Source organism: Fukomys damarensis, unplaced genomic scaffold (assembly GCF_012274545.1).
Source record: "Fukomys damarensis isolate Sample0158 unplaced genomic scaffold, DMR_v1.0_HiC HiC_scaffold_26, whole genome shotgun sequence".
NCBI lineage: Eukaryota > Metazoa > Chordata > Mammalia > Rodentia > Bathyergidae > Fukomys > Fukomys damarensis.
The window spans coordinates 26014198-26026076 of NW_022900938.1; the positions used below are offsets into that span (position 1 = coordinate 26014198).

General features: G+C 39.2%; 1 protein-coding gene across 5 annotated transcripts in view; it reads left to right on the forward strand.

Annotated features, from left to right (window-relative positions):
• The window catches only part of Abcb11 (ATP binding cassette subfamily B member 11), a 143053-nt gene that overhangs the window by 122376 nt on the left and 8798 nt on the right, over positions 1 to 11879 (forward strand). For all 5 annotated transcript variants that reach the window (XM_010606932.3, XM_010606934.1, XM_010606933.1 and 2 more), the window contains 4 exons: positions 6291 to 6494; positions 7801 to 8042; positions 9894 to 10050; positions 11578 to 11775. In XM_010606932.3, coding sequence (XP_010605234.1) covers positions 6291 to 6494; positions 7801 to 8042; positions 9894 to 10050; positions 11578 to 11775 — 801 coding nt within the window. The remainder of the gene's footprint in view (positions 1 to 6290; positions 6495 to 7800; positions 8043 to 9893; positions 10051 to 11577; positions 11776 to 11879) is intronic.

An 11879-nucleotide genomic window follows, 5' to 3' on the forward strand; every position in this document is an offset into this window, starting at 1 on the left:
AAGCAGGTACTAGATATTTTACATTCATAGAGGTATGATATAGTACTGTACTACATCAATAATATTAGATTCAGTTTTGGTTTGAAATTTACTTTGCCTACAAATAAGATTGCTACCCCTGTTTTTTTCTGGGCTCCTGTCACATGGAGAATTGTTTTCTATCTTTTCACTTTCAGTCTATGGGCTTCTTTTTGCACTAGGTGTGTTTCTTGTATACAACATATTGTTGGATTTTGCTTCTTATTCCATTTTGCCAGTCTATTTCTCTTGATTGGTGAGTTGAGGCCATTGACATTGCTGGTTATAACTGATATGTACTGACTTATTATTGACATGTTATTGGCCTTTTGTTGACTCTTTTTACTTTTTCACCTTCTCCTTTTAATTTCTTGCCTTGCCTATTTGATTTGCTCTGTTGGGCCTCATGGTGTTGTTGCCTTCATTGTCTTTTTCTAGGATCTTGTTTAGAATTGCTTGTAGTGCTGGTTTGGTATTCATGTAGTTTCTCAGGTGTTCTTTGTCGTGGAAGTGTCTTATTTCCCCATCCATTTTGAAAGAGAGTTTTGCTGGATACATCAGTCTAGGTTGGAGGTTGTTCTCTTTTAGTACTTGAAATATCTCATTCCAGGCTCTCCTTGCCCCAAGGGTTTGTGTTGAAAAGTCTGCTGTGATTCTGATGGGCTTTCCTTTGTATGTGATTTGTTTCTTTTCTCTTACTGCTTGTAGTATTTTGTTCTTCTGTTGGGTTTCTGGGATCTTGATTATTATATGTCTAGGTGTAGATTTTTTTTGATTGTAGCTAGTTGGGGTCCTATATGCCTCAGTTATCTGAATGTCAAATTCTTCCCCTCTGTTTGGGAAGTTTTCTGTCATTAATTCTGCAAACAGCTTTTTTAAGTCATTTGTATTTTCTCCTGCTACTTCATGTATTCCTATCAGTCTTATGTTATTCTTCTTTGCATCATCTAGGAGTTGTTGGATCGATTTCTCATGATCTCTTACTGTTTTTAAGAGACCTCTCTTTTCATGGTCACTGACTGCAATCTTATCTTCTATATCTGAGAGCCTATCTTCGCATTCTTTTATTCTGTTGCGTACACTTTCAATAGAGTGTTTAATCTCCTGGATATCTGTTTGAATCTGTTTTATGGATTCCATTTCTTTCCTATGTTGGGCGTTTATTTTTTCCATTTCTTTCTTATGCTGGGCCTTCATGGCTTCTATCATGGTCCTGAGCTCATCTATTTTTTTGTCAGTTTCTGCTCTAGAGTCTCGAATCACGACTTCCATTTTGCTCACTATCTCTATGGTTATCTGGGAAATTATTTCTGTTTTGAATTTTTCTAGAGCCTGATTGATCTGTTTTGTTACTTCCTGTGCTTTGAGTTCAGGGTGTCCTGGTGGTTCACTATCGGCCTTTTCATCCTCATTTGCCCTACTGTTTGCCATTGGTGAACTGGAAGTCTGTCCTTGTGTCTTGCTTAAGTGTTTTCTCATTTTAATTTTTGTTGTCAGACTGTCCTTGGTTTAATCTCTGGATTATCACCCAAATCTTCCTGATATAGTTGCACCCTAGCTTCTGTGTCTCTAACGACCCACAGACATTCTCATCTTCATAACATCAGAGAAAACAGCTCATCAAATCAATGGCAATGCTTTACCCCAACTGATACAATCAGCAACACATTAAGATCAAGCACAACTTGGACACTGACCACCTGTGGTAGTCACTAGTCTATCACCCTTAAATTATTTGAATTAAATTGAAATCAAGAAGCAGTCCAGAACATGTCTGCAGTGAACAAACTTTTCAATATAGTGTATTTACCATTTAATGGCTCAGACAGAGCGAGGATGCAAGACCCCTGATCTCAGCTGATTGCCGACCCCCCTGACACTGACTGACCTCCGGCTGCAAGGCCCAGATTGAATTCCCCATCCTTCTGAATGGTTGAACTCCGCAACGTTCTATTACAGGTTTCTCATGCCCTTTCTTTAAAGATGTTCAAAGTTGGGAACAGAAAAATACTTATTTACCATTTAATGGCTCAGACAGAGCGAGGATGCAAGACCCCTGATCTCAGCTGATTGCCGAACCCCCTGACACTGACTGACCTCGGGCTGCAAGGCCCAGATTGAATTCCCCATCCTTCTGAATGGTTGAACTCCGCAACGTTCTATTACAGGTTTCTCATGCCCTTTCTTTAAAGATGTTCAAAGTTGGGAACTCAGAAAAATACCCTTGATGACCACCTCTGTCTTTGCAGAGTGGGTCCAAAGACTTGCACAGTCAGGAGGTCTGAGAGTGCGGGGGGGGGCTTATGGGGGTTCAGGGGTGCCCGTGCAGCTACCTTCCCGGTGCTTGAGTGATGGCTGCTGGGTCAGGAGCAGGCGTGGTTCCAGACTTATTTTATTTAATATGTTGTCCTCTGCTTCCGTCCATTTGGTTACAGATGACAGGGTTTCATTCTTCTTTATGGCTGAATAATATTCACTGGCTAGTTATACCACATCTTATTTATCCATTCCTCTATTGATAAGCACAGAACTTGGTAAGACTTCATATCTTAGTGATTGTGAATAACACCACGATAAATAAAGGCATGCAGTATCTCTTTCGAGTACTGAATTTATTTCCTTTGAATACACACTTAGGAATGGGCTAGCTAGATCATATGGCAGTTCTAATTTTGGATTTTTTAACGGAGCCTTGATGCTGTTTTCTGTAGTGGCTGCTCTAATTCTCATTCCAATACACCAACAGTGTATAAATGTTCTTCCCCCTCTCCATATCCGTGCTAGCATTTGTAATTTATTTTTTATATATCTTAGCCATTCTGACTGAGGTGAGATGGAATCTCAGTGTAGTACTGATTCGAATTCCCTAACGGTTAGTGATGATACTGAGCATCCTTAATATAACTATTGACCATTTATATTTCTTCTTTCGAGAAAGGTCTATTCAGATTATTTGCCTATTTTTAAATTGAATTTTTGTTAATAAGTTTTTTGAATTCTTCATATATTCTGGGTATTAGCCTCTGTTAGACGAATAGTTGGTAAATATTTTTTCCATTCTATAGACTGTCTCTTCACCCTACTGATTTTTTCCTTTTGCTGTACAGAAACTCTATGCCTATTAAACAGTAACTTCCCATCCTGGCCTATAGTAGCTAGTAACCACTGTTTTAGTTCCTGTCTCCATGAATTTCACTGTTCTGGGTGCTTCATATAAGTGGAATGATATAAAATGTAACCATTTTTTGTCCAGCTTATTTCACTTAAAATATTTTTCAAGATTCATCCTTATTGTTTATGCCCTTAAGGTGTTTTTTTTTTGTTTGTTTGTTTGTTTTTTGTACCAGGGATCACATTCAGGTCCTTGCACTTGTGAGGCAGGTGGAGGCACCACTGAGCTAAATCCCAGCAATAGATAAATAGTGGATACAGCCTAAAGATTTGTAAAGAGATACATGGATAACAAAAATGTCTCGATATACAATGGAATATTACTCTGCCATAAAATAGGATAAACTTGAGCCATTTGTAGGAAAATGGAAGCACCTTTAGACCATGTTAACTAAAGTAAATATGATGCAAAAGTATGAATGGTACCTGGTTTCTAACCATAAATGAGAACCATAATATATAACTGTAGTGCAGAATAAAAGATAGTGCAGTAGGAAACATCAGGGTGAATGTTCAGCGTTTGGGAAGTGAACTGAGAGATAGGAAGAAAGGGAGGGAAATGAGATTGGAAAAGAGTGACAAATAGGGAAGTGCTTTAAAGATCTGTCATGTAAAGCTAAGTAAGTCATTTAACGAAGATGTGGTTTTTCTATAAAATGGAGTACTACTCAGCCATAAAGAATGAGAAATTAGAGTCATTCACAGGAAAATGGATACATATTGAGGATATATTCCTAAGTGAAATACATAAATCACACATGTGTAAATACCGAATAGTTTCTCTGGTGTGAAAATCTATATAGTGATACATAATAAGATCCCAATGGTATAAGTGACAATGTGAAATAGGAAGAAAAGGGCTAAAGGTCTAGGGGAAGTGGGAAGGGTAGGGGTAAGGAAAGAAGAGAAAAGAAAAAATATGAGAAAAATGAAAAAATGGAAATAAAATATTTGTAAATAGGGAAGGGAGGAGGGGGGTGAAGGGAGGGCAGGGACAAGGGGAAAAAATGAGAACCAAGACCTGTCATGTAAAGGTACAAGATCCCAATGGTGAACGTAGCTGTACTGTATACCTAAAAAGTACCAATTAACTTGATGGAAAAAAAGAAGTCATATAGTTGTACCCACCCAAATGTTTTCTACACAGAGTACACCAAACTTTGGTCACTGAATAGTTGCATTGAAAATGAAGACTTAAAGCTATTCATCATACAGATTATTATCACAGCAGTCCCAAGTACACTGGGGCTGAATCTGTTTTCATCCATCTACTTTGACTTAATAGCTGTTCATTAAGATAGCATGTAACTTTGTACCACTGAACAGGCTGACTTCAATAAGAATCAAAGTAGTATTTCATTACTAACTTCAACTTCAAAACTGAAATTATAGAGTCAACCTTAATCTTCATTGAATAATAAGTAATTTTGTCACAAGCAAGTGCGTAGGTGCTTGGGACATATATAGCCCACAGTTAAGACTGCTCTAGCTCTGATACCCATAGAACGGCATTAATCAATAGCTGAACTTCCAAGAAGCTGTGAATAAAGTAGATGTTTTAAAATCTAGCTTGCAAATACATTAAGAGATCTCCACACTTCAAAGAATCTACTTTCATAAACAAAGATTAGCATATCACCTGGTAATTTCATTCCCAGATTTACATACAGAAGGATTCAAAGGACAGATGTGAACAGATATTTGCATACCAATGTTTATAACAGCATTATTCACAGTAGCTAAAAGGTAATCATGTAACCCAAGCATCTAAAATAAACAAAATTGTGGGATATATGGAATATATACTGCCTTCCAAAGGAATTGAATTTTGATATCTACTACAATGTAAATGAACCTTGAAAAGGTGATCTTAGTAAAATAAAGACACTTCATTCTCTGGATGAAGCCCAGAGACTGGCAAAGAAGAAAGCTGAACTCTACGCTGATGAAGAACAAGATGAACAGGATACATACAAGACTTGTACAAGACTTGGAAGATTTATGGGAGCAGGCATTCCTAAAGTTCAAATCTGGAGTCCATGTAACAGAAGCTGATTAAAAAAAAAAAAAAAAAAAAAGGACGGAGCCTCACTGCACCAGAAGCTAGACAGAAACCTTGTCCTGTTAGTCAGAGAGAAACCTGGAGATGAAGATGTTTGGTTGGTGCCCCAGGCAGAGTGGCAGCCAGGGGAGATCCTCCGAGGCACAGCTGAGCGAACACTCTCTCAGAAAACAACATGGAAGCCAAGTTCCTAGGAAATGCACCCTGTGCCACTACAAGTTCAAGTTCCCCAGGCAATGTGGACAGAGAGTAGCCTTGGGGCCAAAATATTCTTCTTCAAAGCACTACCATTAAATGGAGACTTTTCCCAGTCCAGGAAGAAAGGCTATCATGTGTGGGTCAGTAAGGAGGAGCTGGGTGACTATTTGAGACTGTAATACTTGACCCTGGTTAAGAAATTTCTTTTGAACCTTTGATGGACTGAGCTGCCTGTGGACAAGTTGAGCCTCAAGGACTTTTGCGTGGTTTCCCTGCATGTGCTGGGTATATTGAGCAGTAAACAAAATTTGAAGAATTAAAAAAAACAAACAAACACTGAAGGACAAATACTTTTTGGGAAACCTAGAACAGGCAAATATAGAGACTAGAATGAAGTTACCAGTAACATGAGACAAGGAGGAGAATGTTATTGTTTAATGGCGACAGTGATTTTTTTGGGGGGTGTAGATGATCACGATGGTCCCATAACATTGTTAATGTTTTAAATGTCCCTGAATTGCATATTTAGAATGGCTAAAATTATACATACAGTGGACTCGACTTACAAACTCAATCAGTTCCCAAGGACTGGTTGTAACTCAACTTGGTTGTAAGTCAGTACAGCTGAGATCTGGATGTTTACCTGGGTACATGCTATAGATAGCATTAACCTAATTAAGCCAAGTTGTTACTATCTCAGACTGGTTGTAATTCAAGGGTCCACTATTATGTATATGTTAAGTAAAAAAAAAAATCCTATCTTTCTGGTATAGAATTTCAGATGATGGCATTTGATTAAAGAGGCCTTGTGTCTGAGATGGGTTGTTGCTTTGGTTTGCAGGCTGCCGGCTCTCAAATTGGGATGATAGTCAATTCCTTCACTAACGTCATTGTGGCCATGATCATTGCCTTCATCTTTAGCTGGAAGCTCAGCCTGGTCATAATGTGCTTCTTCCCCTTCTTGGCTCTGTCAGGAGCCCTGCAGACCAAAATGTTGACAGGATTTGCTTCTCAAGACAAGCAAGCTCTGGAGAAGGCAGGGCAGGTAATACTGTGTATCTCATTTTTTGCTTATGGTTGAATGCCTGTGTGGCAAACTTAAAAATGGGGAGTATAAAGAGACTTAGGAAGCTGTGCGCCCACAGACATGCACAATTAGAAACCTCCTACCAGCTTTTTGCATGTGTGCCTCTGCCCAGAGTCTGTGAGCACAGAGCTAGATGCACACATTTCAGCAGATGAGGAGAAGTAGTGTGGCAAACACACATGTTCACATGTTCAGTGTTCTCTGAAGCAGTTAATTTGCCCCACATCACAATTTGTTGTGTTCCCACTTACAGGGGTGGATAGTTCAGCTTTTCTATTAGATTTTCTCATTTTAATGGTTTCTCTGAATCCTGCTATCCACAGAAGGAACTGGTATCTTTTTATTTTCACGCTTCAGTGTCTGCTAAGCTCATGGCAAATACCTTTTCCAAACAGATTCATGAGCTGCAGTTTAGGTTTCGAATATACTTAGATGTTAACTATGCATTGTCAGAAGTCTGTCCTAATTTGTATCTGGTCATCAAGGAATAAATGAGAGGATGGTGGCATCGACATCTGTCCGTTTTTTTAAAAAAATCACACCCACACGTGCACATGCTCGCTCTTAACAAATTCAGTTTAACCAAAGTTTTGTATATTTTCCTGCAACCGTGGAACAGAAGAAACACTGCCCAATTAGGCAAAAGCCAAAGGGTGTGTGTGTGTGTGTGTGTGTGTGTGTGTGTGTGTGTGTGCCAGTCGTAGGAAGTAGCCCACCTCTGTACCTTTTTAAAGGGTAGGTCCCTGATTTAGAAAGATTGATTATTCACCTTAGAGCCCAGACGGAAACACACATTTATAATGTAGGCTGAAAGAATAACACTTAAAGTTAAATAATTTTTGGTCAGATTAAGTTTTTAGGAAAGTAGAACCTCATGTTTTAAATTTATATTATCAAATGGACTTTTGTCTCAAAGACATCTAAAGAGAGACATTGCAGACATTTCAAAGAAAATTAGCAATGGAATATAAGGCTTTCAAAGGTAACTCGAGGGTATTTTTCCCACTCTTCTCCCTTCCCCTCACAAGTAGAGGCCAAAAAAAGCCATGTGAAAACTAACGGAACTTGAATCTAACTGACCGACAAGCTCACGGCCCAGTTGGGTTGACCTCCAGCAAATTCTCTGTATTGTCAGATGCTACTAACTCACCTCCCATCTGCACCAAAGTCTGCCATTCCTACCAGATCTAATCTATATAGCAGTTGAAAGGTTGTGGAAAGATTATGGCTGCTCTTTTATTTCTAATACTGTTTTGTTCTTCAGATTACCAATGAAGCCCTCAGTAACATCCGCACTATTTCCGGGATCGGAATGCAGAAGCAGTTTATGGAAGCATTTGAGGCTGAGCTGGGGAAGTCATTCAAAACAGCCGTTCAAAAAGCAAATGTCTATGGACTCTGCTTTGCCTTTTCCCAAAGCATATCATTCATTGCGAATTCTGTTTCCTACCGATATGGAGGTTACTTAATCCCTAATGAAGGGCTCCATTACAGCTATGTGTACAGGTGAGAAATACCCCAGCAAGGACATAAAAGAGCAACATTCTAAGAAGGAGTTGCCTGGTTCTGTCACATAGCTTTTTTGCTGCTTAACAAACTAGCCCAGTCTCCGTGTCTTAAAACAACTAAGATTTATTATTTCCCAAGATTGTGGATTATCCAGTAGCTCTTCCAGCCTGGGCTGAGTTAGTGAGGCTTCCGAGTATATGTCTGTTCCCACCTGGCCTCTCCAGCAGGCGAGCTTTTTTTCTGCAACGAATGGTGTCAGAGTTCTAAGTGAACAAAAGGGAACAAACACCAGTGTGCAAGAACTTTTCAAGTTTATGTGTCACATCTTCTGATATCTCTTTGGCCAAAGACAGTCATATAGCCAAGCCCAGATTTTAAAACATAAAGAAATAGAATCCACCATTTGATGAGAGGAGTAAAACAATCATTTTGCAAAGGGATGCATGATAGGATGAATTAATGTGATCATCTTTATAATTTACTACTTGCTAATGCTGAGAAACTGCAGAAGCCTTGAATGAGATGGTTCATAGGGCTGTCATAGTTGACTTCTACTCCTCTCATGGAAAGAGAGAGACCTGACTTCTCATAGATAGAAATAACATAGACCATACTAGGGCCACTTGAGTTGCTTTCTTACAGCCAGGGTCTGCTTTTCTCATAAGATCAGTTTTGAGTTAGTTCAGTTTCTCACACTTCGGAGGTTAGATTCTATGGATTGGCTGCACATGTATGTGAGTGTAGTGGGGGTTGCGGAGTAACAAGGGGGAGGCTTTAAGAAAAGTGGCTCCAATAAGAATTTTTTCTCTTGGGTTTCATTCACAAGCCATGAGTTCTTTTTCCCCTTTTTTTTTTTTCCTTCCAGCACTCCTACTTCTCTTCTATAACCAAATTCAACCAGGAAAGTCTCTTTTCTAAATATTTGATGCTCAAAGCTACTTTCCCAAATCAGAAAACACCAATTGTTGACTTGTTTTAGTTAAACAAATGTTTATACAATATTTTCCAGGAACTGTTTGCCAACATGTAAAATTTGAGAGACTACAGAAAACTCCCAATTGCTGGCTTTACTTTAAAAATTGAAAAATCATTGCCCATTATTTTTCATTTCATTTTGAGTGCTTTCATTCCTTAAGCTCCAGAGTAGACTTCTGGAAATACTTGCATTTACAACTCTGCGTATAAACTGAGCAGTAAGACACACAAAGACATATCTGCTGTCCCTCACCTTCGGCCCAGCAGGCTGTCTATGAATAGGGGAACAGGTGGACAGTTTGGGGGACCACATCCCACATCATAGTCTCTGCAATAGTAAAGCAATCTCTCATACTTATCATTCACTCATTTGTTCATTCATCAAACCCATCTTGAATATAGTTAGAGCTGAGCCAAACAGAAAGGTACAGGCAGTTGAATCTTTCTGATATTGCCTGAAGCATGAATTACATAGAGCTGATACTTACATTACCTATTAGTATGTAATGTTAGAATTTAAGAAAATCAGCCCAGTCTTGGGTAATCTTTCAAGCCCCATTCCTTTTTAAAAAGTAAATTTCAAAACTCACTCAAACAAAAACAAATTTTAATAGAAGCTGTTGCGGTAGAATCAGCATTCAGAGGTCTGAGTCCTACCCTCTTCAGGTCATTCCTCGCCCACTTTTTGATATAACACAATTTGAAAGCTGCCTACCTCTAACTCCCATATACCCTGAGGGCCTGAATTTCTTGCTCAGGGGTACTCAGCCCTTTCCTAGCACAATCAGGTCTAGACCCCCGAACTCTTGCCTGTTACACCATCACACCAGCCACGCCTCAGCCTCCGTAACCAGGGTGTCTTTCTTATTGTAGGGTGATATCTGCAATTGTGCTGAGTGCAACAGCTGTTGGAAGAGCCTTCTCTTACACCCCAAGTTATGCCAAAGCTAAAGTATCAGCTGCACGCTTTTTTCAACTGCTGGACCGAAAACCTCTAATCTGTGTATATAGTAATGAGGGTGAAAAATGGGTAAGTGTTGAACCAGGAAAGTTGTGCATATGTATGCATGTATTTGCATTTGGTCAGACAATGCCACTCAGCTTCCAAATTTCTGCTTTCATTTATAGGCACCCAGAATGGAGAGATAATATATTTGTGATGGTAAATGAATGAAATAAACCACGTTAAAATCATTCATAAAGTTGACATTTGAATAAGGCAACCATGTGTCATTTTATTAGTCCATTTTCTGTTACTATAACAAAATACCCGAGGCTGTTAGAAGTTTAAGGTTCACAGTTTCAAAGGCTTAAAGTCCAAGATCAGCCTCTGTCAGGTGCCCTTTGGCAGCATCACCTTGTGATGGGTGGCATCACAGCAGAAGCCCCTAACTGAGAGAAAGACCACATGGCCAGGAAGCTAGAGTAGGGAGGGGCGAGTCTTGATTTTTAAAGCTTCTCTCAAGAACGGACCAAGGCCTAACAAGAACTACATGAGTTTCTCCTGAGTGCAGTGCTCCCAGTGACCTAGTCACCTTGCACTATGCCTCACCTTTTAAATGTTCAATACCACTTCTCAACATCATGACAGTAGAGACCAAGCTTCCAACGTGTGGACCTTGTGTGGCAAATTGCATCCAAGCCATCGCACCAAGGAAGGCTGAAGTCTCAGTCATCTAAAGCACATTTACCCCCAGAATAAATGAAGCCCAATGTCTTTTGAGACCTACCCAATCATCATGTTTTCCATTGATATTTTGGTATGTTGTATAGAAAAAAAGTTCTTCCTGTCCAACAATGTTGACTGAACTCATATTCATCTGGATATGGGTTTTAACTCATCTGAAAGCCCAGAAAATTAATTCAATCTCAACAAGACATATTTCTTCTTCTAATTGATTACTCCCAGAAGTGTTTTTAATCTTTCCTATTTTTTAAAATCTCCATATGTTCAGGAAAGCAAAACAAACCAAAACATTAGTAAAGGTAAATTGAATTCTGGAATTTTTTTAATTGGTCAAATGACCCGTTTCTCCTTCAGCTCAATAAAAGCACAGTCCCTGTGTGGTTTATTAAATATCTAAAGTTCACAATTCAGATAGTTTTAAACACCATAAAGTATTCACCTTTGCTGTACAGACCTGAAGTGACTTCCTCTCAGAGTCATTTCTTTTTTTGTTGTTTTGTTTTTGTTTTTTGTTTTTTGGTACTGGGGTTTGAACTCAGGACCTTGAACTTGCGAGGCAGGCAGCAGAACCACTGAGCTAAACCCCCAGCCCTAGAGTCATTTCAAGTATGTTACTCTACTACCTCTTTGGGGGAACAGAGTTGCCAGGATTCAGATAGTGGCTGGTTTCTATGGTGTATTATCTTTCAGCTATTCTCTTCCATTCACTGTATAAAGGAATGGATGACAAGAAACTCTCCTTAGATTAGAATGGGAATAAGAGATCAAATGCCTTTAATTTTGCTGCCAAATGGTATGTAGATTTAGGTGCATTTTCAGTATTCTGAGCTGTACTAGGAACATATGTAATTCCAGTCCTCCCACCCACAGGACAATTTCCAGGGGAAGATTGACTTTGTTGACTGTAAATTTACATATCCTTCTCGACCTGATATGCAAGTTCTAAATGGTTTCTCAGTGTCGGTTAATCCTGGGCAGACCGTGGCATTTGTTGGAAGCAGTGGGTGTGGCAAAAGCACCAGTATTCAGCTGTTGGAACGTTTCTATGATCCCAGTGGAGGGAAGGTGGTAAGAATTGCACATACTTTTTTTTTAATTGAGTTTATTGGTACTTTTTAGGTATACAGTACAGCTACATTCATCATTGGGATCTTGTACCTTTATAGCAGATG